The following is a 27,268-nucleotide window of genomic DNA, read 5'->3' as shown; positions in this document are numbered from 1 at the left end:
GAGAAATAAATATGTAGGAAGGCTACTTTCTCTGCCACCCAATTCACCCCAAGAATGTAGTAAGTTTTCTTCACCATATTAACAATAAACCAGAAGACCACCAACACAACCCACTAAACCTGGAAGATTTTTTTTACTGCTAAGGGTAATTGCTTACCAGCTACAGACTCCTTTTTGGTATTTCTATTTCATGTTGCTGATGGGAGTCATGCAGAAAGTTACCAAAGCCTTAAACAAGGTAACTCTGCCACCAACTATCCAGCCAACACAAGCACGGGTAGCACTACTATTTAACAATTTTTAAAAAATGATATTCTCATTTAGTTTCTCTGGAAGTCTGTGCTCTTCTGACTGGAGTAGCTTTTGTACAAGCTCATGTAAAGCCTTCGCAGAAAGTCCTTCACTATACTGTGCCCTGATACATGCTGGGTCATTTTTAGAATGGGAAGAGCACTGGCGTGTTCTGCCCTTCATCTTACATCTAGAATTGTACAATCCTTCTCCCCTCCCTCTCTCTTCTTTTTCCCCTCACTTTTCTTCATACAAGCTCTAACCCATGTGGTTTCAGTTAAACCTAAAATATAGTGTCAAACAAAACTAATTATGAAGAAATTACTGTAAAAAATTCCAAGTAGATAAGGACTTAAAAAAAAAAAAATCAATCCACAACAAGCAATTGTGCTGAAAGAGCTCTGAATTGTCATATAAATAGGTAATAATAAACAGAGTTGACCAAAGATGGCTTTGAAATCAATTGTATGCGACATTTTATTTCACAGTCTTGGCTCAAGAAATAAGTATGCACTAATTTCATCTGCTGATAGCCCAAAATTACGATGCATTGTTTGTACTGGGAAATTGGTGTATTACAAGAAACACTGTGTGACCTGAGGACTGAAGTACTCATAAAACAAAGGAACTGAATAGTACAAAGGTCATGGATATGCTACTGATAACAAGGATATCTGCAATACATAGGGAATTGATCCACTGCAAGAAGAACAAAAAGACCTAGGTTACTGCAGAAATGCAGAATGACTATAACTCACAAATAATATACAGATGAAATAAAGGCAAATGTGATTCAGACAACATTTCTTGGAAAAACAGGAGCTTATTAATGTTATAGTTCAAGGCACCAGGGTAAAATATTTATAAAACGCTCATACCTGGAATAGATTTTATACATCTCCAACAATGCATTCCTTTTTGGACAAGAAGGGAAAGGAATACATGCTTCTGAAACACAACACATGCCCAAAACATATGAGTGGCATGACTACTGTGACAGAAAATAATCTTTTAAACAACAACATCAGTACACGAATGCAAAATTTATTTCAAATTTCAGCCTCCTCTGAAACCTACCTTTCATCTTACAAGATTGAGAGTATAAAACCGACCAAAGATCACTGGGTGCATCACTTAGTTAAACATTTGGAGAATTAAATTTGCTGTTCCATAAAAGAGAATGGGTAAACCAGAAAACTGGTTCAGGTGTATTTTAAATACATTATTTCAATTTATTTTAAGTGATTCTGTGCAATGTTTAATAGGAATTTAAAATCTTGCATGGATGGCACCCTTTCCAGGCTGAGATGAGAGCAATTTGCCCTACTCTGCTAGTTCCTCAAATCTGTTTGGTTATCATTGTGTCGCATCTCAGTGAAAACTTACTAATGGGCTGCACTCACAGCTCACCTTTGTACGTTTGTATAAGGCATGGCAGTCATTTTACCTTCTGTAAAACATGGGTTGAAGGGTCTGTAGTTAAGCTGGAACTGCTAACCCACAAACACCATTTCTTTCAAATGGGTGTTCTATTTGTTTTTAAACATCATATCAGTTGTTTGTTTTGTTTTTCCCATCTGGATGGAAATGAGTTCCACCTAGACATGCCCTAGAAATGACATTAGCCTTCCTAGTTTGAATAATCCTTTAGAAGTGTTCAAAATGTGAGGTCTTGATTAGTTATCAAGCTTATGAATTGTGAGGTAGGAGATCTGAATTCAAGTGGAACGCAGTGGAGAAAACTCATATGAAAGGGCATAATATCTCCAGATAAGGTCCAATTCCCCTGAAGTAATAGCCAGGGTAAGGGCCTGACCTTAAGCACTGGCTGTCTGCTGCTACAAGCATGCAAGTGTCCTGACAGCTTTTTAGCTTTCAGAGAAAAGAGTGAACCTTGTGCAGTAGAACTAAAATATAGACAGCTGTATGTGTGATTTTTTGCCCGCTTCTGTACATCTACATTACAATGACAACTAGTAAATGTTCTATTAATATACTATTTCAATAAAATATGTTTATTCTTTTAAGTTTTTCCTAGTTTTGGAGTGATTTCCGAGTGGCTGGCAAGTCTCTGCATTACATTCGCAAGGCACAGGTGATTTACAAATGAGTCTCTCTTACAGTATCTACCAGCCCAAACTAGGGTCCAAAGCCAGCAAGGCTTTCCACTAAACTGCACAAGCTCAATGAAGAGCTAGTACAACAGCAGATCTGTTTGGAAAATGCGATTTTCCAGTGAAAAACATAAGCCAATGCATCCTTCACATGAAAGGAGACTGTAAGGTACACGTTTAAATCCCAAGGGGCTTCCATGAGGCTGCAACAGTCGGCAATATTATTGCTAGGGGATAACAGAAGCACGTATGGCAGGAATACAGACAGCAAAATACTATTTGTGTCGGAAATCCCTTGCCTAGTTTGTATGCAATCCCAGTTTTCTTATTAATTAGTACTGTGTAGAAGAAAGTGAAAATAACAAGGCGAGGATGTCGAGGATGTAATCCATTCGGTCTTTACCAAGACCATATAGGGTCCAGAAGGACCTGACTTAAACCCAATTATGCAATATATCAAGTCTGATAAGTGCACTTGACTGAAGATTTCCCACAGACATTAGAACATCCAGACATAATCGCTCCTTTCATATTTTTTTTCTCTTACTGAAAGTATCACGAAAAAGAAGGAAGTTTGGTCTTGTTTCCACTTTGTTCTGACAAAGTGTTACAGTTGTTTAAGTACTACGTCACTAAAAACAAAGTGCACAACTGCTTAAAATAATCTGGGAAGTCAACTGCAATCTCAGAATATTTTACCAGTTAAAGCAAACAAGTTAAAAACAAACAAACAAACAAACAAAACACTAAAGAGATTAGTGATCTTAGATTTCCCTCTTACATTTGTCTTACATTAAACTGTTTGTTAGCATTTTTCCTCTGCACTTTCTGTCTTAGACGGTAATTCAGAAAAGTGCAAGTTGAAAACAGCACAAGAAATAAACTTGGTATAACCCCACCCACTGGCTGATTCAGGAATGTCAACTGCAGCAATACTGGATAAATCTTAAGTGAATCTTCACCATTCATCATTCATACTGATTAACCACTGTCAGTAAAAACTGTGCAATCAGCAAGAAATCATAAATATATATTATACTGGTGTACTTCTTACTGGAACCTTTAAACACCGGGGTTTCCCAGCATAAGTGGCTGAAGACTTGGTCAAGATTTCCTACATGCCAGATTTCACCCACATGAAGAGACATTTAAGTCACTAATGCTCTAATATAATGAAGTCTGTAACAGAATTATTTAAACACAGCCTGCTAGTACTGAATTCAACATTCACAATAAAGAACACTAGTGTCTCTGAAGCACTTGAAAAATCATTAAGTTACAGGGCTCTTTATGGAAATGTTTATATACATTTATATGAACCAAGAAATAAAGTCACTGGTTAACATTCATTAGGCCATAAAGTCCTGTTACAAGAACACCATACCTGAACCAAATACCAACAGCAACAGTGCACTTTGTCTTTAACAAGATGTTTGTTACTTGAGAGCCCAAAAAATTGGGAAACGTCTTCTGTGATCAGCTTTTAATACTTGGGATCCACATTTTGCACCATCAACACCGAGGTCTGAAAATCAATGATTCAAAATTCCTCCATAAATTAAAAGGTGCAGGTATGAACAGGAGTGAACTAATCACATGTTAGAATTCATGAGGGAAGATCCTAGTGAGCTGAAGTTTTTCAGGTATAAATTTGAGCTCAAATTCAATTCTGACAGTATCCAATGAAGCCAATTAGTTTCAGATAGATTTGGCAGGGATCTCAGAAATTGGTGAACTTGTGTTTCCAATGGCACCTCTTGTTTGACCCCTCCACTTCCCCAAAAAAGTCTTGTCCAGGTTTGGAGAAGACTTAAATGCTAGCTGATCCAGTTTAAGTAGGGAAGTCTGAATCCCAGGCTCCTAGACCAACTTTTGTTTCTCACTACTAAAAATGTAAGTGTATTAGAAGTTCAAATCCTTTTCATCATTCACTTAAATCCTGTTCCCAGCAGGGAGAACTCAAACTTCTTACTTTCCCTAAAGTTAAACATCAACTCTGACAGCTAGACAAAGCATAATTAGCAGAACATACATTTTATTTGGCTCCCTCCAGACCTAACAGTACTTATGTGTATACACATGCATACTTTCCAACTGTCTGAAAGGCAATGTAGGCAAATTCAAGTGTTCAACAGCAGTAAGGCAGATCAGTTTACCTTTTTTTTCTTAAAACAAAACAAAGCAAAACAGATATTACAATTTTGAATACAATAGATTGTCAGGAAAAAAAATAAAAAGCTTTAAAAGCATTTTTAAAGTTATATCAGGTACAGTTCAGTACAGACACTTTTATGATGTTAATGGCATGACACAGATATGAATACATTGATATAAAAATGTTTTGGTACATTTTAAAAATAACAGTATCTAAAAGCTTTAAGGTTTCATTTCCCTTGACTTATTCCGTAGTCATTAATTTGAAGACCAGTGAAATTTGTGCAGAATACAGATAATTAGACACTGTGGTGACAGAACAAACTGAGATGTCTTATGTATATCAATTTGTGCATATAGACATTTTCATTTGTTCCTTCACTTCCTACTAAAGCTTTGTTACCCTCCTTCTGCAAGGTAACCTTGTTAGCATACTTGAAAAAAATATTAAGTTGAATATTATTAAATTAAATATCTACCTGAGAGCTTCATGAGGAGCTCAGATGCTGCCTTGACTGACATGTCCTGCCTCATCACATTTGTCTGTGGTTCTTGTGGCTTGAGTTTCTCCTCAGGGACATTGGGAGCTGAAGCTTCAGATTCCTGGCTGAACACATAGCTGGATTGAGACAAGGTTGAACTTGCAGCTTCTTCATCCTTAGGCTCATCTTTCACTTTAAACTTTGGAGTCAAGGGCTCTTTTTGATTTGCAGCTGTCAAGAGAAGGAAAAAGGCAGACTTAATGAGGTGTGTAATATAGAATCATAGAGCAGCTAGTAACAGTAAGAAACCACAACCTGAAAAATGCTAGAGCAGGTATTGGAAGCAAGAATGTCAAACAGCATTCAAAGATGCTTCAAGAGGTAAACAAGCATCCGCTTCTCTTGTACCAAAGGACAGTTTTGAATCACAAAAACTGCATCTAACCAGAGCTCAGGAAAACATCCTGCTTCTCTTTCTTCTTTTGTCCCTATCCAACTACAACGCATCCCACAAGGTCACTGGTTTGCATGTCTTCCATACGTTTGATGGAAGTTTATAATACCATGTCACATAAAGGCAGATTTGGCAAAGTCCATGGGTACTACATAGTGAATTCTTAAGAGCATGAAAAAGAGGCAAGAGATAAAGAGTAGAAATATACGAAAACTAAGAGGGGTGTAAATAAAGAACTGCAAATTCCTAGGTTCTTATAAGTTGGTATTAGTTAAAAAAGAGAACTGAGGGATTTTTATTAGATAACTCTGCATTGCTAGGTGTTTTTAGAGCACTATTTCAGGTTCTACATCCATTCAAAAAAAAAAAAAAGTATAAAATAATCCTTTCAAATGCCCTGTGTAAGCTGCTACAAAGCTTCAGAGAAGGACACAAACTTTGGGGCTGTTTAAAACCTACACCTTGCACTCGGCTGTTCTTGACTGGTCTTTCAGATACTACTAGACAGCAATGGATCCTTTGTGCTACATTTAGTTGAAGGGATAAAACCAAGAACACTTCTTAAACAATACTTCCAAAACCACACAATATAATCTCATCAACAGACTGCATGACTAATAGGAGGCTATAGAAATTGAATTATTTTTGATCAGCTTTAATTCTTTACTTTTGACCATGAAGAGGTATTTCCTGTCAGATGTTAGAGTTTTTCTTCTTGTTCAAAATTCCACTTTAAACGCAGAGTAACACATGGTAGGTGACTCCTTCAGTGCCCCAAAACTTGATGAGTTTACATCTTTCTCACATCTTTAAACCTTTGTCTTCACAAATGTGAAAGATCGTTATCCCCATTTTGTTCTCTAAGCTCTCTCACCATTTACCTCACTACCTGTCTTTCCGCTCCCAGGTATTTTCCTCCTTCCATATGACATTCCCCCCTTTACCCTCATGACTCTTACAGACAAGCTCAGCCCATGTAAGAGGAAAGCATCCCACAACACTTCTTACTGCACAGTAGGGCATTAGAAGTCAACATGCATTAACTGCTGTAGGGAGCTGTTTGTTTTACAAACCCATGGCAAGAACAGTAAAAGCTGAGGAAGTGGCATACCAGAGGGACCGTAACATTCAATTGAAGGTGCAGGATACTGACAGGTCAAATCAACCCAAATTCTGGGAAAATTCACTGGCTTAAGCCATTGGTCTACTTCCTCATATTCATACATATTCAGCCCATACATACACACTGGGACTATTTATATTAACTATTTCAGAAATGAAATCAGTTTATACATGTAGTTCTTAGTATGGACTACAAGCACTTATGAACTAAGTGCTTTTGTGAACTATAAGTGCTTTTACCGGCATTAGGAATAACTTTTTCCTTGTTTAAAAAATAGCAAAAGCAGAGATATGAAACATTAAAGTATGTTTTAATTCACCAAAATACAGATTAGATTCCCAAATCATTCTCAACTTCACCAAGGTACTCACAAAAAAATCCATCTGCCTTCTACATCTTCTTTCTAGCTCAGTCTATTCTGGGGTTTGACGTGAGATTGATCTTTTGGTTTTCACCAAAAAACAAAGTGAAAGTCTTTCCCCCTTTAAAATAAGCCACTCTAGCTGCTGCAGATATGAAAAATGCCTCCACCAGGAGCAGAGTGCAACTGGTAACAGAGATTTCTTCCCGAACTTTCTGAGAACCTGGAGAAAATTCTTTTGAATGTGTTCATTTCAAGAAGGCATCAATTCAAATTGTTCCAGAACATAAAGGAAATATGAGTCTGAGCAAAGAGGTAAAGAAGACCCACTGAGAACAATCATTAACCTGTGCAGCCTGCTATGTTTCTGCCCATGAAATGAAGCAGGCAGAGGAAGCATTACGGACCAGATCAGCAGGCCACGTTACCATGTAAAATACAGCGGTGATACTGAACTGACATACACAGGTCAGTGTATTTGCAACCTTTCACCATAGTCTACCAAAAAACATGTTAAGATCAAAGCAAAAACATCTACACACAAGTAAAACAACTGTAACTAAATGTATACAATATCATAGCCTAAAGCTAGGAACTTTAACTCAGAATCAGGCCCTAGTTTGCAGTGACAGCGGCCTTTTGGGATCCCCTGTGCTCTCACACTTTGAGCCACCACCCAGGACACCAACGCAAAAGCTACCCTGATAACAAATCTACCAGCATAACATTAGGCATAGCCCAGATGAGCTCTTCATGATCTGTACACTCGTTTTGTCCCTGTATGTCTATCAGACCTCACCTATGAGAAACAAAATGTAGCCAAGGTCCAACAACCCAGAGAAGTCTTGATGATGTGCATTTGGCAATACCATGTCAGAGGAAAAAAGAAATCCAGGACTAATGTTCTTATCTATGTAGCTGGTTCTGCCCACTCTAGTCACTTTGTTTTGGACCAAACCGTCCAAAGATAGAATTAATAAACTAGGAAAGAGGTAGATACTTGTTTTGTTAACTGTCAGCACATTCCTTTCACTGACCACACTTTCCAAAAATCAAACACCTTAATCAGACAAATCCCAAAAAACAGGTATATTTACCTCACTTTTCTTTCCCAGGAAAACAAAAACAAAATCAGACAACTATTAGGTCTGTTTCAACAGTATTGCTTCAATTACTGGGGCTTTTGCTCTTTCTTGAAACATGTTAAAGCAGATTCCAGTGTAAATGAAACCTAAAGAGAAGGACTTTTTTATTAAGGGGGGAGGCTGTCCAGTCTACCAGATTCATACATTAAAACTATAGACAAAAAAAAAGTCATGATTTCTAACAAAGGGATAATAGCCATTATGATGCATCCACTAGTTATATTAGGGAGAATAAACAGATCTAAGAAAAATAACTGCAAATAAGAGAAATAAAAAGTTGACATAGACCAATTAAAAACAAACAAACAAACAAAAAACCCTAAGACTGAAAGATCTTTTTATATTAAAAAAAAAAAAAGGAACTAGACAAGGATTAAAGAGATGATGTTGGAGTCTATTAAAGTATTTTTGAACTACAAAATTATTACTCCCCAGAAGGAATAACATCATCTATCTACATATGAAAATAGATACACGTACATATACTTAATTTGTAGTTAACTTACATTCATCCTGAATTGCAATGAGAACAGACTGAAGGATGTGTTGCCTGCGGACTGAATCCAAAAAAAGACAGCAATTTAATTTAGAAATACACAGTGAGGGGAGGGAGGAACAACACTGAAAACCCAACCAACAGGCAGCAGTCTCTGAAGCAGGGCTGATACTTCTACATTCATTCCATTCCATTCCATATCCTGAAAAAATAAATCAAAGAAGATTCCCAAATGCCAATTTTTATCTTCCTGGAAACTGGGATCATTTGATCCATTTGGCAAAAGTAGAAGATCAAAGTTTTTAACACTTTTCTCAAACTGCCAAATGCCACAAGAAAAGCCTTGGGCATCTGCCACTAATCTGAAACGCTTTGATAAGAGCTGCTAACAGCATCAGTCCACTCACCGAGGATTTCTGAATGCTCAAAATGTTTCTAATTGAGAAAGGAAAAATGGGCTGATTGCTTCAGCCAAGTTCAGTTACAAGTTACAAACAGCAAGGAGTTGGCCACCTTGTTTGAGCAAAGAACATGGGATGGGGGGGGAGGGAATCCACAACAAAAATGCCCCCACAAAAGAGAAGGCCATGACAAAAACAATCTACAGTCTGGGTCAAAAGAAGCAGTGCTGAAAATCTCTAATGCCACCGTACAGTGCTGCACCATCACAGCGATCCTCGACTACTGATAGATGAGAGCAGGGCACTCATCATGGAGACTATGGCTTACGTTTGGGGACGCTCAAGAACTGAGTAAGGGATACAAATGCTGCAGAAGAAGCGACCAGTGGCTTTTGTAAGGAACATTTATACAACTGGGATCTGTTGGAGAATCTCCAGACTAAGATCCAACTGGGCTGATAAATCATCTTCAACTTATTACACACAGAGGCTGCCCACACCGTAAATGGCCCAAAAGGAGAAATACTATTCTTCTAGCAGGACAATCTTGCTGGTCTCTCATTTCTTTTTAGTGCTTCCTGCCCTGGAGTACTGACCTGTCCAAGAGCAAGTCATTTTACTTACCCTTGCTGGGAGTGCTAACTCAATTACATTTCATTTTCAAAACCCTTTATTCTGCCCTCAGCCAAAGAAACCAGCATATAGGGCTGCAAAGAGGAGGATGGGAAGCTACTTATGGCTCAAGGACACTTGGCATTAAAACATTGCTTTTTATCAAAGCAGTGGAATGGCAGAATAGATGATCACGAGAAGTACAATAGTGCCAAGACTTGCCACCTCAGGGCTTCCAGAGACCACTTAAAATATGAGGTCTTCCAAATTATCTAGCTTAAGTATGTTGAAACTGTGTAAGCAGCGGTCTAGAAAAGGTCGCTAATTATCTTGATCTTCTCTAAAGCTGTTTTGCATTTAAGGACCCATAGTCAAGCAAAATGAGCCACAACACTGGAGAGTGACCAGTCCTGTTACTCCCCTCTCAGAATTGTACAACATTTTAGTCCAACAGCAATGGAGGGATCTGGCAAATTGCTGCAGCACCTGGAGGACCGGACATGCCCCCCTACCCCAAGATGTCTGGTATACAGCCAACATCTCACCTGCTAAACAAAATTGTAACATCTGCTAAGACAATGGTCTTCTTTCCAGGTAAAAACCAAAACAACAGCAGACTAAGTGAACTTCTGGGGAGCAGAAGAAAAGAAGGGGAACAGCGTAGGAGGAGCAAAGCAAAATTTGTTGCTTATAGGAAAGAACTTGGAGAACATCCTTGGAGTATGGAAATTTCTTCTCTCTACATAGGAACAGAGAAAGAGAGAAGTGCCACCAGAATGACCTTTATAGTTGTTTATGAAAATTAAACAAACAAACAAAACAAAACAAATAATTGGAGATGATTGAACTAACAATGTCCTCAATTCCTGTTTTGGATAGAGTGGCTCATGAGCTGGGGCTTCTGCCCAGAGTAATGGTGTAATCAGGGAAGCAAGAGACATCAGTCTAGCTGTTCCTAAATGTAAGAGTTTGTGTGGATATTAAAACAAAGTTGTAAGCACAGAGCTGGTTCAGAATCATATTTACGTCTTCCTTTAAGTTGCATTGGGCTGAGTAAACAAAAAAGCAATTTGTTATATTGCATTTTAAACAACTGAATTAGAGCAGAGTCTACACTGCTTTATCTTGCTAAACTCTATTTCTACAAGGTATAAAATATGATGCATATGGTTTTAAGAATACCAGGAAATTCTTGGACCTAAGACTAGCAATTGCAGAAAAGGGATGAGAAGGGTGGTGGCATAGCAGTGGCAAAGATTTGCATGAGTTTTCGTTAGCTGTGCTATTGCACTTTTTCAGTTTTATTTGAAATTAAAGGTTCATATAGATTTTATGAAAATGTGGATCTGGAGAGGCACTTCAAAGAGATCTCGATGACATCAGGGGTATTTGCACCAACAGCAGCATTATGGAATTCACAGTATTTTTAAATGAAGGATATGGCTGAATAATTGCCAGCCCTGTCCGCTTACATATTCCAATTGAAAATTTACATTCTGGCATAAACTAGGAATCCTAAATATAGACAGCATGGTCTTTTCTTTGGAACCTACTACACAAATGCATCAATTATGACAACTTAATTGGACGTGCTTTTATTTTATTAAAAATAGCTGCTCGAAGAGTCTTCAAGCCAGCCAGTTCAGTACTGTCAATGGCAAATGCTGCAACATTTCAAGTTACTTGTGCTACCTTTAGGGAATGCAGTACTTTTCAAAAGGCAAACAGAATGGGTAAGCTAAGCAGTTCCTTAGCTTATCTACTAGTATTTTGTGTGTAGCTGTCTGATGATTTACAACTTTGTTACTCCATTAATGGAATCAGCTCAGGAAACATGAATGCAAAGCCCAAGTCCTTTGGACAGCCACCAAAATCCCACGCTGGCATTACTTTCCAAAATCAAGATCTGACTCCTCGCACGGCAGTGACATCAGACGTGACTTCAACTGGGAGGAACCCCTGTTTTTCTTTGTTTAACGTGGCCAGCCCCAAACACTCAGCATGCCTGTTATCCCTCCTTCCCCCTTTCTATATTAAAGTTTTTCCATGCAAGTAACCTGGGGAACATAAAAAGAACTGCAGAAGCAAGGCACACACAACGTCAGAAGATGGAGAGAGATGCTTCCTAGAGTAATGCACTTGGTGAACACAGAGAAGTCGGGGAAGGAGGCCAGGCATGAAGTATGCTTTACAATTACTATTTCCACACAGAATTCCTTGGAGATCAATAGTGCAGGAATCCCATTCATTTTGATGGGTTTCATTTATTTTCGAATGTTATGAAAAGTAACTGCTGTGCACAACATAGGCACAGTAATAACTTCACTAGAGCACAGTGGCCATGGTAATTTGGAGCACTGTGAAAGCCATGGTTTATTACAGAAGAAAAGAAGCCTTAGAAGTGGGTGGAAGGGCATCAGAATTTAAAGAGATGTGTTGTACAACGTCTACCAATGAAATTTTAAAAACAGGAAAAGCAAATACTCTGCAAATTATGATACGAATGCAGTGACAAGGAATTAGTGGAGTGGGGGAACAAACCATCCTGGCAAAGCACCGATCCAGCAAAGTATTTGGGCAACTTAAAGCACACAGGCAATCCCACTGAAAATAACGGGGAAGGTTTGAAGGTAAAAATAGACCCATGCTTAAATATTCTTCTAGTGTAAGGGTATATGTTAAGAGTCTTCAACTAATTTTCTTTATAAACAATAATCCTTCCAAAGTTAAATAAAATTTCAGAGAATCCTTTCATATCACTATGAATTTAAAAGCATCTTCCACCTTAAGGTAGGACCTAGGAAAAGGAATCTGGAAAAGATTTCCATGTTTGTTCCTATTTTCTAGTTCATGATTTGCATGCATCCAAAAATATTTGTGGCAACCAATGTGTCACTGAATCATACAAAAATTAGGACTGAAGGGATCTTTGAAGGTCACCTAAACCAGCATTGCCCTACCTCTTTGAATCTAAAGTCTTTCTGAACTAAAATTCAGAAGCCTTTTTGAGCCCTATCATCTCGGTTCATTTATGAACATTTCAAAATCAGGTCCAACTTCAAACACCTGTAATTCCCCTCCACCTCTGCTACTCTACAGCTTGCTGCTTGCTGTTCAGCTGGAGTTTCCTGTAACTGCTTCTGCTGTTGCATGGTTCACTGACCGAGACACATGTATCTAGTCCATCCTACTGCCTGATAGGTGATCAACCATATCTGACAGGCAGATATCTGTTTTTTAAAAGATCTCCAGTGGTGGAGATGTCCCAATCTCTCCAGCCAATTAGAAGTTTAAAAACCTCAAGTTTTGGAAAGATTTTTCTAATGCTAGCTTAAAACCTATAGCAATAGATAAGTGTTTTAGTGTTAGTGTTTGTCCTAATCATCAGGAATCAACATCAGATTATTCACCCTCAACTCTCGTAGTCTTCTTATGGGTTTCACAACCTCACTCCCTTTCATGCATCCTCACTGGAAATGTTTTCTCAAACTCTAGTCAATTCTGCTGCTCTCCTTTGAAGCCCTCTCAGCTGTCCATGCTCTTCATGAACCATAATGCCAAGAACTTGGATTTTACCACATCTAAGAAGGGCAGTATCACATCCCCCTTCTTTGGGGCCGTTTCTCTCCTTATACATCCCAGTACAATGACTGCCATTCTAGCAACGGTATGATGTTACCAACTCCTGTTCCCTTCCTACAGAACTGCTACTTAGCTGCTGTTCCTGATTTTCTATTTGTGCAACTGTCTGCTGAATGGCTGCACATTTCTCCCTGCTCCCTTTTCAAGGCAACCTTTGTCTTTGGCCTGCAAGCTACTCTCAACGTGCTGTTTTCCAGCCAGCTGATACCCAGTTCATCTAGAGTAGAGAAGCACCACATTGCACAATCAGAAATAATACTGAGTTAAGATTATATACATGTTTATGAAGATTCAATTTCAGAAGTGATGATAGCTAATAACCACTGATTTGGTACCATTTTCCGCCCAGATGCAGTAGTTAAGCTCTGAGCTGGTACTGGAGAATGCATCTCTTGGGTGCAAAGGGAGGCAAGCATGCCTCCGGGTCAGACACTTGGAGAAAGAAGAGGCTGAAACTGCCCAGAAATGAAAACCAACAGACCCCAAGGTTCCCTATGAAACTGGAGACGCAGAAACTGAAGCTAACAAAGAAGAGGAGGAGCAATAAACATTGGCAAGCAAAAATAAATGTTCATTTAAACCATCAATATTCAATAAGAATAAATGCCAAATTCTAAAAGCTTAGATATCTGTCTACTGCTTCTCTCTTAGCCACAAGGCCTGTCAGAGAAGAAAATTAGATTGTTTTGACATAATTTGGTCTCGACAAATCTGTGTTGGCTGTTACAATTGGCATATACGGTTTGAGATGTCAAAAGATTTATATCATGGAAAAGGTAAGGCCAATAATTGAAGTTCTGATGGGCCTAAGAAGAGAGTGTCATAATAAAGAAATCACTCAAAGGAACTTGGTTCAGCACAGCAAGCAGTCAAAAAATGCAGCTATTACTTAGCCAACTTGTTTAAAGAGAATTTCTTTTACTTATTCTCTGAATTTATGCACGTTGTGTGCAGGAAAGCACAAGCTAAATGTATATAACACAATACAAATCCCAGGAGAAAAGAAATTCTGTTCCTTTGAACATTGCTCTCCTTGTGTAGTAAACTTGGTGACTGGCAGTACATTTTCATCCAAATATGCACACATACGAAATTACAGATACATCTCACTCCCCCAGTGACTTTATAACATGTTGCTAGGTAACAGTGCATACAAGTCAGGTTTCAAGACCTTTAGTAAGTCACCATAAAATAACTGCATAGGCCTTTTGCATGAATAATGTACATTTGTATTCTTTTTCTCATGCCAATAGATCAGACACTGAAAACATGACCGGCTGCCAAACTGTAAACAGCTCCCCATCAACAGCTACATGAAAAACAACACATTGAAACATTGCATGATTTTCAGCATCCAGCCCTTTCCCCATCTCCTGCTTTCTGCTCTACTTCTTGCTACATGCATCCCCCACGAGCGCTACCATCCACAGGTCGGTGCAGCCGAGGCACTGAGCCACGGGGTGTACGATGCACATTTAAAAGAGACATCAGAATGACAATGTGTACAGGACAGCTGTCAGACAGCAAAAATGGATTTCGTATAGAGTTCAAATTCGAAACTCAGTTAAACAATGTGCAGATGAAACAGACTCATCTTCGCTCATTTTTTCTTGGTCATCCTGAGCAGATGAGGACAGCAAACCTTGCCACAATACAGGGCTGCAGTTCCACTTAGGCAGGGTCAGAGCTACTTTCCTACTTTACCTGACAGTAAAATTTACTGAAATGCAACTTACGTTCCATCTAAAGGAAAAAGGTGACCAATTATTCTCTATTGAAAAGGGTACCTTCTGGCTCCAAAGCCTGAAACACAGACTGTCTTCTCCTTGTGAAACACAAGTTCCTCCAGGGATGTTTTTCCTGACTTCTTTCTCTTTAAGAATTAAAGGCCAATTTTGAAAACATTTAGTATAGAACAAACTCCTAGCATGTCCACAGCTCTGAAATGTTCAGTCAAATCAATAAGAGAGCACATAAAATAATAGATTTTCCCTAAACACGTTCTCCACTTCAGACTCACGCATCTGAATATCATTCTCACAGCAATAATCTGACAATGAAAAAGAAACCACAGTAAACACGTTCTGCATTAGATATGGATTTCAATTAGAATATTTTTAAGAAATGTTCACAAATCTCTAGGACGACCAATTTCATGTTAATAATCAAGAAATGCAGTAACATTCATACTTCACAAGCATTGACTAGTTAGACATCATATGCTACTCTGAAAGGAAGGTCACCAATCACTTATTGGTGCTATTTAACAGATGGTTAAAGGCAGAGAAGTTAAGAGCTGAATTTTCTAACATGCTGGGTGCTTGTGACCCTCAGTGAATTTAAACTAGAACTACAGATATTTAGCAGGCCTGAAAAAACACACCAAATGAGATTTGCCAAGGTAATTGTCAGCAAATATCAAAGCCTGGAAAACAAGTTCTCACTCCCAATCCCAGATTTTAATAATTAAACAGCAAAACCCCTCTCTTTTTCTTTTCTCTGACTGCTTTCCCTCTTCCCTCTATCATGCACCTCTTTTCTTATCCAAAGAGTCAAGAAATTACAAGTTAAGAAGTTGCAATGTTTTTCTCCCTGCAATTCAATGACTTAGCAGACCCAAGGCAAAGGTTTCTTAGCCCATCAAAGGAGCAGCTGCCGCTGCTGGTGCTTGCTGCTCAATTACCTGACAGCTTCATAAGAAAATCTGATGCCATCTTGACAGAGATGTCTTGGCTGAATAGTGCTGATGCTGTATTGGCCACAAAGTCAGAGGATTCTTTCAGCTTTGTGTTGTTGGGGGCTCTGTCAACAGTGCTAAGAGCAAAAGGTGCAGCTGAGATGCCATTGTCATCTTTGGGCTCTTCTTTCACTAGTAAAGGTGGAACTCCTCCACTAGCCTGCCCAGCCACATCAGGCGTTTTAGATACAGATGCTGATCCCATAAGGTCAGGTCCAACTCCTTCCCTCTGTGGTCCCAAGCAGGAGTCACTATTTAGCTGTGGTGACCCCTTCACCTCAGTTTCTGGTATTTCCTCCTTCACTTTGGATTCTGTCCTGAGGAAATGCTGATGGCAACGCATATGGAGTTTCAGGCTGAAGTGGCGGGAGGAAGTAAAAGGGCATAGCTGGCATTGAAAGGTCTCACCCCTGTCTTGGTGCTGATGAACCTGGTTCAAGAGGTGAAAGATAAAAGCATGTATTAAGCAGAGCAGTTTACTAGCATTACAGAAATCTCAGCTCAACGCGCCTGACACCGCTTTAAAAAAAAAAAAAAAAAAAAAAGAAAATTTAACTAATGAATGAACTCTGCATTCGGAGCATTTGGAAGGAGGTCAGGTACTATGAACAGTAGGATTCTTTCACACATAAGTCAACATAAACATCAGACTCAACTGAAAAAAATAAATCAGAAACATCTGCTCTGTGGCATGGAAGTGATGAAGTCTGCTTTGGGTGAAACAGTTTTTCTGACCTGATCCTGATGACCTGTCAGTGTGCAAAAAAAAGGTTTCCAAGCTATAACTAGCAGCTTCCTTGATTAAAAACAAAACTAAACAAAGGAACTCCACAAGAACCTATTTATTATATGTCCTGCTAAGCACAATCATTCTGTGCAACCTCATAAATAATTGTTCAGAGCAGCCCAGCAAAACATCAACCTGCATAGCGATGTCCATCATCAATTTACGAACTATTAGGGTAAAGACACAACACCTGGCAATACCAACGTGCTATTGAAGCAGTTCCTTGCAAATTAATTCTCCCAGAAAATAAACAGCTCTGTTATCATAAACTACAAACAGGAGAGGTGGTGTTTGACAGCTAATTCTGTCAGTCAATGATTGCAGTTAATCCTACTGTCCTCATATTTGGACTGCACGCTCTTTCTCACAGAGACTGCGTGCTCCAGTACGACTATATAACATCTAGCATCCCCAGGCCTAACCCTGATTATGTTTTGAAAGGCACTCTATCCATCCATCCATCGGCAGTGGTTTACATATTATCTACCTGAGCAGACACACTCATTAATATAAACTATGTACACACGTTATACAATTTCTTGATTAACACAGTACTCATGAAAGGAAAGGAATAATTGAGCTCAGCATAATAATCACAGGTGTATTAAAAAGTTTTGTCTCCATAGCTTCACAAATAAATTTTAAATCTTGACAGTAGCACTCAGGGCTACTCCCTCCAGAAAGACCAGCAAATGCATACGTTTGCTCCTTACTAATTGATGACCACGTGATTAAGACAAATTGGCACCAGATTGAGCTCCACACATTCGTTTTCACTTGTGACTTGAGTTGGCTGGAAACATTGCACTGAGCCAGATTTTTGTTGGAAAAAGGCAATTTGTTGAACGTAAAATATTTCACCTGAAACACGGAGGGGTTCAATGAACTCTTGGCAAAGCAGGCGTCATTCCCCCACCCTACTGAGAGGCACCCTATCCCCAGCTCCCTGGGCTTGGCTCAGAAGCAGCCACCTGTGCCAGGAAATCATGGCTTGCTGCTGAAGCCTGGGAGCCCAAAAGCCACGAAGGAATTCAGTCACAAGCTCCTATCCAGCATCCCCAGCTCGATGTGCATCGCACCTGAACTCAGGTCTGCAAAAACGTGATGCTGGTAGACCTCCCTCTTGCAGCCCTTTTTGCATTCAGTGAAAACACACTTCCACCAGCGCTGCCTAACTTTTTATTCAATGGTTCTTCAAGGGCTCTGGAGATTAGGTGCTAAATAAACAAATAGCAAAAGAGAATTTCTCTTGGCCAGCCGCTTCCCAGAATTACATTCTCGGCATTGTATAAGCCTGACATTTACAGACAAATTCTGGAATCTCAAAATTGCAACTCACAACAACAAAAAATTAAAGCTAATGCTAGCCTAAGACAATTTTAAAGCAATAACCTTGCAGAAGAAGAGAAGCACAATAAATTCTAAGTATTAATAGGTTACAGCGGAAATGCCAACCAGGTCGTCTATCTCCATGGCTGGAAACTGGCTGGTCTGGGCGCGCAGCAGTATGCAAGCTATTTCCTCCACGAAGAGCACCGAGAGGTACTAATGGCAGCAGGCACTCTCACCATGGCAACTTTCTCTCTTACACCCACTGAGATCCTGTGTGCCAGAGTTTGTCTCCAGGATCCCCACCAATCAACATTTCCCTGCCTACATATTCAGCCGCTTCTTCCAGAGGCCCCGTACCGCAGCCATCCCTGCGATGCCTTCTGAAGGCTGTCACTGCTGCAGACGGGTGGCAAAGTCTGTGTGGGAGCCCACCCTCTCCTCCCAGGAGCACGGCACGCCACCCCTGCAGTACCTTTGGAGAATGGGGGACTGATTCATCTCATTTGGATTTCTCTCCAGTCCAAAGACAATAGCAGTATCACCAATGGATTTCTCCTCAATTAAAGCCTTTTTATAACTTGCAGCCAAGGAACGACAGAATTAAAACCCAGGGAATGGCTCTTACAGTGTGCTAGTGCTACCCAAACCATCAGGCGTCCTCTTCAGACTCAGTTAGGCTGCTGCTGCTGGTGGCGGCGCTACTGCAATGGGGGACGGATAACCTCTGGCAAGGACAAACGCAGAGCCTGACCCGGCTCCTATTCCCTGGTGACAGCAAGAACCACAGGCAAGAGGAGATGAGAGGGCAGCTGGAAAGTTTTCTCCAGAGTCCCACTCTGAGCCTGGCTGCTGACAGATTTGGATCTCTCTGAATTATGCTGCAACAAACCAGAGCACATAAAGAAAGGCTCTTCCAAAATCCCATAAAACCATGCTCTGACTTATGTCAAAAACATTGAAGGACTTCTCCTTCTGAGTTTCTTTCATTTAACTGTGGATATTCTCCTTGACAGTGCAAAGTATACTTTTTTTTTTTAATATTACAGTCTTCCCAGTCTCAAATGGTGTTTTGCAGTTCTACAATTTTTGCTGTGTGCACTTCATATGAAGTACACAGTAAGTTTCAGCCGAGCTACGTGCTTCCTACAAACTTTAGACACAGTTCGAGGACTTGGGTACAATATATCTATTGGTTCTTTTTGTTCGTTTCTTTCTTTCATTTTCTCTTGCTGCCTCCTCATTGGCACATAACAAGAAAGACAAAAAAGAGTCAGTTCAATTTTCTTTTCTACCACGTGCATTATTTTGATCACACCTAAACCAAGCGGTTCCATTCTTTGCAATTTCTTTCTTCAAAGGAGTTCTTGCCATCCCACTACTCATTTCCATTGCCAGCTTTTCAAACCCCTTTTAATCCCAATGTATCTTTTTGATGCACAGTGTGCATCAGAAACGAATATCAGAAGTGGCAGCACAGCATATGTTTGTAATAGCATTGTAATATTTTCAGTGTTATTTTTGTTCTGTTCTGCACACATTTGAATATCTAACGTACTTTTTAACCACTACTGCACATGCAAAGAAAAGGTTTTCATTGAACTGTCTACAGTGATACCCAGATATTTTCCCTGAGTAGTTACAGTTCATTATATTAAAGACAGTCAGGTGCATGATTAGTTTAGGCTGCTGTTTCCAAGGTGCACTACCTTGTATTTGTCAACAGTAACTTCGTTTGGCCTTGCATTTATCTGTCAGCTAGCCTCTTTTTGTTCTCTTTCAAGTTTTGCCTTTTCTAATCTTGATTTGTGTACACAAGGTTGTATTGTCTACAGTTCTCTTACCCACAGACATTATTTTGTGCACATCATATTTTCTAAACTACACACCACTCTTTGCAATGGAACACCCCTCTGTTAGCCTTTTGTCATGTTTAACATTGCTAATTTCTTCCTACCCTTTGTTTTATCATCTCTTGGTGAATTTCTAATTTGCTATAGTACATCACATCGCCTAATTTATTTGGCAGCTTCTCAGTGAGCAGCTTTGCCAAAGGCTTTCTTAAAGGCCAAATAAATTTCAACTGATTCTCAAGTCCATGATTTTCTTGACATGCTCAAAACATCTTAGTGGAAGAACACATGATTTTCTTTTACAGAAGCCACGTGTCCCTATCATATCACATCATCCTATATTTCGTTACATTTTTTGTCGACATACTGCCGTTCCTGGTATCACAAGCAGTTTGTTAAATCATCTTTTCATACTTAAAAGCAACATCCTGGCAGATTTACCAGCCAGTTTAAGTGGTGCGACCCCACCTAACACTGAACAAGGGGAAGCAGGGATGAGAGGAACAACGACACAGACTACTCCTGCAATTTTGTAGAACCAACGAGGTAGATCTTCTCCTGCCCACTTCCGTAAAGTTGGGGTAATGCTGCTTGCACAGACTCTCCCTTCTAGTTAAGAAGCACAGGAAGGGAAAGTTTGGCATTCCTCTTTCTTTTGCAGGACTATGCAGGTTTTATTGGGTTTGTTGTTGTCTGTGAGTTTTTGTTTGTTTGTTTTGCTTTTGCTTCTTTTTTTTTTCCACACTCAAAATAAAGGGGAGAATAAAGAGGACATTCATCCTTAAGCAAAATTAGCACATAAAGGGTGTAATTGCATGTGTCTGAATTTTGTTTGCTTCTGGCTACTCACTCTGACTTACTCTCGTTGACATAATTATCAAGTTTTTCTTTGCCCACTGTAGGTTGTTTTTTTTTTCTCACCAACTTTTGTTTGACGTGGATTAACATGAGGAGCATCTGTTTACGAACTACTACAATCAACAATTACGACAACCTGACGTTTATACATACTTGCCTCCTCACCTATTCCCCCCTGCTTTTTTTAATCTTGTAGTAAAAAGCCTACTGAGACTGCATCCAGACACACTTGAAAGATCTTTATTTTGCATTTATCACGTGCCCTCTACCATTTCCTTTCACGCTTTCTGATAAACTCCTTCATTTTTAAAATCTTGTACTTTCAGAAGTTTAGTGCCACAGTGCTGGTTTTGGTATGATCCTTCGCCTCAGGACACATACACTATTTATATAGCGTTTTCTTTTTGAAACTGGTTCCTTGCTTTGCTTAAAAAGCAAAGGAGAAGAACAGCCTCTCTGCAGGACTGGACTACCTGTTCAAAAACTTTGTTTCCAGATTTAAGGTATACGGGTTTTTCCTGTCGTATTCTTGTACCATACACAAAGAGTGATGAGATTAAAGGGTAGGTATTTGAAGTCACTTGTACGTATCTGAGGCTCGAGGCACAGATTTCACTTGTTGAAAAGAAATGCAAGTTTGTAGTACCACCCGTCAGCTGAGGTGAGGTAATGGAATCACAGGAGCCTCCCCTGGCTCTTTAAGGTTAGATTAAACAAAACTAAACAAAAAACTCTCGTAAAACACAGCCAGCCTCCTCCCCCAGCATGGTGAAGATGCTTTGAAGTAACCTGTTCTGTACTTCCACCAAAATGGACCATGAATGCTTATGTGGTTTTCTGAACTTTGCTGAGGGATAAAGAGGAAGAGGCAAATCACTATGGTAAGCACCTAGATACATTCTTCAGAGCCTTTTCTTACCCCTGCTATCGTGTAATGAACAGCCTCCCTCTGATCCGCAGGCTGATTAGAACCCGCTGAATATGACACGGAAGTATTAATCTAAGATCTCACTACGTGGTCCTTCTTCACAGGCGACAGTGGCACGAAGATGCTGCAGCTGAGCACCATGTGACCTGCCTGCCACTGCATCTGCCTCTTCTGTTAAGCTTAATCTTCATTTTCTTCATTTTTGGTCTTACCATCATGCTTCAGCACAAGTTCATAACACTAAACTTCTTTTCCACTGCTAGAAGAGCTGGCTCAACCGTTTCTGCATTATGTCTATATAGCAGCACAAGGAACATTTATAGATATTATTTTTGGCCATATGCTCCTCTTCCTCATTCCCCCTTCCAAGTACTCAGGCTAATATCCTGTTGCTTTCTTGGAACATATCCGTATGATCTCACAGCCTGTCCTTCCACCAATTGCTGAGGAAGATATGTGCATGATCCAAAGATATCAATTGGCCAAAATCTGACTGATGCTTGTGGTATTGCTCTGAGGTAAATTTAATCCCTACTTCCCTACCAGGAAAAACAGAAAAGCCTGAAAACATCTTGCTGAATTACACCACCCCTTTCTGTTGCTTTCTGCAGCTTCAGAAGCAGTACATAAGATATCCTTTCACTCAAGAAGAAAATAACATGTTCAAACTGAGTATGTGTTTAGATATACGGAGAGGAGGTCTCAAGCACAGCCCTTGCTGCCTGCCTGGACAGGACACCTCTGTTACCCAGTCATTTTCTTCAGCTTCACTTTCAGCATTCTCTGGGCCCCTGGAAACCACACTATGGTACCAGAATCAAGTCCTCAGATGCTACCCTCAGATTCTTGTGAAGAAGGACCAAAACTTGTGGTTATGCAAGTACTATAATTTGTCTCCAAAATAGACTAATAAAATTCTGTACTGTGTCTATTTTAGGATTTTTCTAAGGTGCCTATCACTGTGGAATCCGAATGCCATATAACAATTATAGATAACACAATGTGCCTTAAAAGGCAAGCTACTCCGTCTCCCTTGTTCATTTTGTGCCTGCGTGGAAACTTTTCTTTTGCTTCCCTTCTTGCCTTTCACTTCCTCGCCTCCAGTTGTGAGTTGGTCCTGGCAAAGTGCCCTTACTGAAAGAAAGCTTTCATCGACACGGTGGGTAGCACATGTAGATCTGAATACGGTCAGGGCTGGAATCGCTCCAGCTCTCTCTATTAAGATATTCTCTAGCAGGGGACAAGACACCAAAAATATTGGCAATGTATTCTTGGCCAATCAGTTCGAGTTTACCATAAAATAACTTATTATTTAGATAGTTAATCACTACCCTAAAGATACACACAATAAGGAAGCCCCAAGTTGACACTCACACAAACCACTAATGGAAATCAAAACTCTAAACTAACAGCTTCAATGGAAAACGCCCACAAGAACCCAGAAAAAAAGAGGAGGTACTCCAGCCCAGAGCTATGCTGCCTTGGAGGAAACATGGACAATGCTATCAGATTTTGAAGACCACAGCTGGACAAAACACCTCAACAGGTTTTGCCTGCCATCCTGATCAATGGACCATAAAACCTGAAAATTGAAGAGCAGCATAAAGAAAGCCAGCTTAGCTTGTGATAGCATCCTAGAGTAAAAATTGACTTATAGGAACAAACACCAGCCTAGTACCATAATTTTGCAGTCTTGACCAGCCGCTACAGTCAGCTCATGGGGAGGAAGAGAAGAGAGCTACAGGCAGCTCTGCTCTGCCTTCATAGGCAGTGTTTCTATGAATGGCCTACTCAACTAAGACAATTATATGAAAGCCACTGAAATTAAGGGAAAACATTATCTTGCTGATTCTCACACTTGTGATTTTATGCACCTATCCGGAAGACTATAATAAAAATAAAAGACCAAATACTGGGCAACTAGTTTTATAAAACAATCTTAAGACAACATGGACTTAGTTAACGAAGGGGTTTATGTTAGGAGCACACAAGGGCTTCAGATAGCACCGTGACAGCACTCAGAGACAGTGAAAAAGTGCCTCATTTTCTCCAACATCCTATTTATGAGCTCCTATGGAAATTACCATGTGAAAAAGGAAGGAATAGGCCTTCAACCTGTAAAAAAATAATTCCAAAAAGGCACAAAAAGCAGAGATCAAGAATTTCTGCAGGGAATAATAGGGATGTCTGTCACAAAGCAGGGCACAACAACAGGTTTCCACCAAGGAATAGCAAGCTTTTAGGCGGTTCATGCCTCTGTGCAGGTTGTCAACAACTGAAAATAAAAAACCTTTCCTATTATGCTTAGTTCCTCTTCCTTCACGTCTTCTACTTCGGAGGGTCATCTGAGCCCTCCAGTCAACATCAAACACCAAGTCCTGAAAGAAGTAGTTGCAAATACCAAACCTATTTGTACTTGACAAGGACCAGCACAATACACTAAGGATGTCTGGGAACAGTGCACTGATTCGCACTAGGAGAGGTAAGGGGTGAGCCTCTGACTTTGGGGGAATGTTTTCAGACCTAGCAAGGACCTGAAATTCAACAAGATCTGCTGTTGTGATCAATGGAATCATCTGAATTTACACTTAAGTGAATAGTCACTCAAGTCTAAACAAAGTGAGACTCCTGTTTAGTGATCTCAGATGTTGCAATAGCTTATATAAAAGCTGAACCAACTTTCCTGTGCCCCTCAACACCACTCTGGTACTCTTACACGCATTTGCCCCAATAAAAAAAATATTAACCATTATTACGGTTCACTGTTATTATCACAGCCTGAGTACATTAACCAAGGTAACTCTTTACCCTTCAGCGTCTTCACCCATGGATTAATGGGTCAGGTACCAATTTTTACTTCACCAAGCATGCCCTACATTATACAAAACCAGACACTTCCTATCTTGCAGCCATGCAGTACTTTGGCTAAATTCAGCTAAAGAAACTTCAGTTTCTTTACATTTTTGTATTTCTCCATACCAACATGAATGTTGCTTCCTTCAAATGGTCACTCTCAGTTTGAATCTAAAGCATAGGCTGAGTTAAAAACATTTTTTGAACTTAGTAGAAACATTCAAAACCAAAACATTACAGAATAACCTGTTTTTCACTCTGCTTTAGATACTTCACTTCTGAAGCACCTGCAGTTAAAAATCACAGCATGAAAAAAGTTCAAACCGCAGAGCAGCAGGCCAAGCTGGTGTGCTCTCTTAGTGCAATGCAACGCCAGGCAGATCCCAGCTCGCAGCCAGAAAGCAGCACTGCTATGTTTGCATGGTGTCGCATCTCAGCTACCACCCCTGCCTCCGGTGGTTCCAGGTCCCAAACTCAAACCATCACAGACAGCTTGTGCTGCACCTTGTGCATGTAACCCAGGGCGGCTTCCACATGACATAAAATGGCAAGGCAAGGAAAATATTTTATTTCTTTACCTCTTTATGGTGCCTTTACTTAAATAAACACATAATTAGTAGTACAAACAGTGAAATTTTCTTCTTGCAGATGCCACTGAAATAGGTTTGTTGTGCTATCATTTTTTGATTGACACCTCAAGTGTTTTGAATGTTAGTAAACACTTCCCTTACCTTCATGTGTGATTTGAGATTGTCCTTGCGGGCACAGCGAAATGGACAGAGTGGACACTGATGACTTTTCAAACCTGTATGAATCACCATGTGCCGTTTCCAGTAACTCTTCCTCTTGATAACCAAACCACAGATCGGACACTGGAAAGGTTTTCCTCCTTCTTCTTCTGAGGCTTAGCAGAAGGGGGAACAAAAAGAGAGGATCCTTTACAGCCACTTGTCGAACACTTTCCCCTTGTAAACATACTCAAGATACCATTTTTCAATGCTAGTATTTCATCTGCAAAGAGACACATCAGTTAAACAACAATATGTACCAGAAATTTCAGTTCCTCCCCGTGCATGTCTCTTTTCCCGTTAATCTAGTTATTCTCCCTCTAAGAAAGGTCACCATAATTTATAAAGGTTAATGCCTCAAACATCCTTTGGCTAATCAGTAGGGGATGCTACTCTGTCTCACCTGGTCCTAATGCTCCTTATAATTTAACTGAACTAAGATGGATGTCTCTCATAATCATCACTTTGCAGCCTCATTTCCTATCAAATGCCAGTGTTAGTAGCGTATGGAAAATATGCTCAACTGTGTTCCAAAATGATCCATTCCCATATCTGATCGATCGCCAGGTGGATATGGAGGATAGAAAACAGGAGAATTCACAGCTTAACTGCCAAGCATGCCGGTATTGCATATCAGATATATTTAACTCCAGAAGTGAATGATTTCATAACCCCTGCTGCTGAACTTGTTTAGCTACGGCTCGAGCAGATGCTGCCGCAACTTCAGCCATCAGGGGTCCTAGAGTCATGGGCTTCCTTCTACTCCTCTACTTACCAGGGCATTAGATCTACTGCCTTCCCAAATGTTTTCACTCTGCTTTACTGCCCAATTCACCTACGATAAGAAAAGGATTTGGTGGCATTTGTCAAGCAAATATGGTTACACTACTGAGCGTGGAACCATCTCAAGGTTGATGGAAAGAGAAATTCCTTGCTGCTGACTATACACAACCATCCATCCATTCATTCTCTCACCACAATTTCCTCTGCTTATTGTAAAGGTCTAGCATTATTGCAGAATTGGAAGCCCTTTTTCCTCAATATAAAAGACAGACTGTTTTCAAATATCCAGAGCTCAGCGATGCCTACCCTGCTATTTGGAACTCCTCTCAAAATATTTCATCTCATTATTATCAGTTATTTCGTACTGATAAGAATAGAGCAAATACCAAATTCCCTCCATGAGGAACTAAGTGATAAAAACCACCAGAAAGATTTATCCTATCCTAAAAAAAATAATTCTTGCTATTAGGTAGGAAGCACAGACACTGCAATTCCACTGATCACTTACTCATTATGTAAGCACAGAAAAGGACAGGCTGCCAAAGCAGGCACTTCTGCAGGTTCAGAATGTCTACTTGTGAAATTTTCTATCACACTCACCGCATTATCAAATTGTTCCCCTCTGACTTTCTATGCAGGAAGCCAAATTCAATGCTATAGTTACTTGTGTTTCACTTTTTTATTATCTTTACTTACACAAAAGGCAGCAGAAAGACAATCCACAGAAAAATATATTGGTAGCACTTTTTACCTACCGTTTCTTTTCCTTCTATTATATCTTTTCCCCAGCCTCTGGTTATCACAAATGATCCACAAAAGAAACGTGTAACAACCTTTCTATTACCCATTTTCCACATCATTAAAAATAAATCTGCAAACAAGACCAATCAATAGCAATTTAGCACTTTGCAAAATACGCAAAGAACTGGACCGAATGCCTGGGACTTCATCAGTAACAATGCCAATTAATGGTACGCGGGATTTACATCAACCCCCTCCAAAGCTCAACCACATTAGTACATTACTACGCTACACAAATCTTAATGTAAGAAAAAAAGGGGGGTTCAGCTCTCCTTC

At 39.8% G+C, this 27,268-nt stretch overlaps 1 protein-coding gene across 1 annotated transcript in view; it reads right to left on the bottom strand.

Annotated features, from left to right (window-relative positions):
• ZNF827 (zinc finger protein 827) overlaps window positions 1-27,268 on the bottom strand; it is a 79,888-nt gene that overhangs the window by 44,211 nt on the left and 8,409 nt on the right. Inside the window, exons 3-5 of the mRNA XM_032186251.1 lie at window positions 25,352-25,524; window positions 15,959-16,442; window positions 5,039-5,272 (exon numbers count right to left, since the gene is read on the bottom strand). Of these exons, the coding sequence (XP_032042142.1) occupies window positions 5,039-5,272; window positions 15,959-16,442; window positions 25,352-25,524 (891 nt within the window). The remainder of the gene's footprint in view (window positions 1-5,038; window positions 5,273-15,958; window positions 16,443-25,351; window positions 25,525-27,268) is intronic.

The sequence above is a fragment of the Aythya fuligula genome, chromosome 4 (assembly GCF_009819795.1).
Source record: "Aythya fuligula isolate bAytFul2 chromosome 4, bAytFul2.pri, whole genome shotgun sequence".
Lineage (NCBI taxonomy): Eukaryota > Metazoa > Chordata > Aves > Anseriformes > Anatidae > Aythya > Aythya fuligula.
Note: the sequence above shows the minus strand (reverse complement) of the source record. Positions and strands in the feature narration are given on the sequence as shown.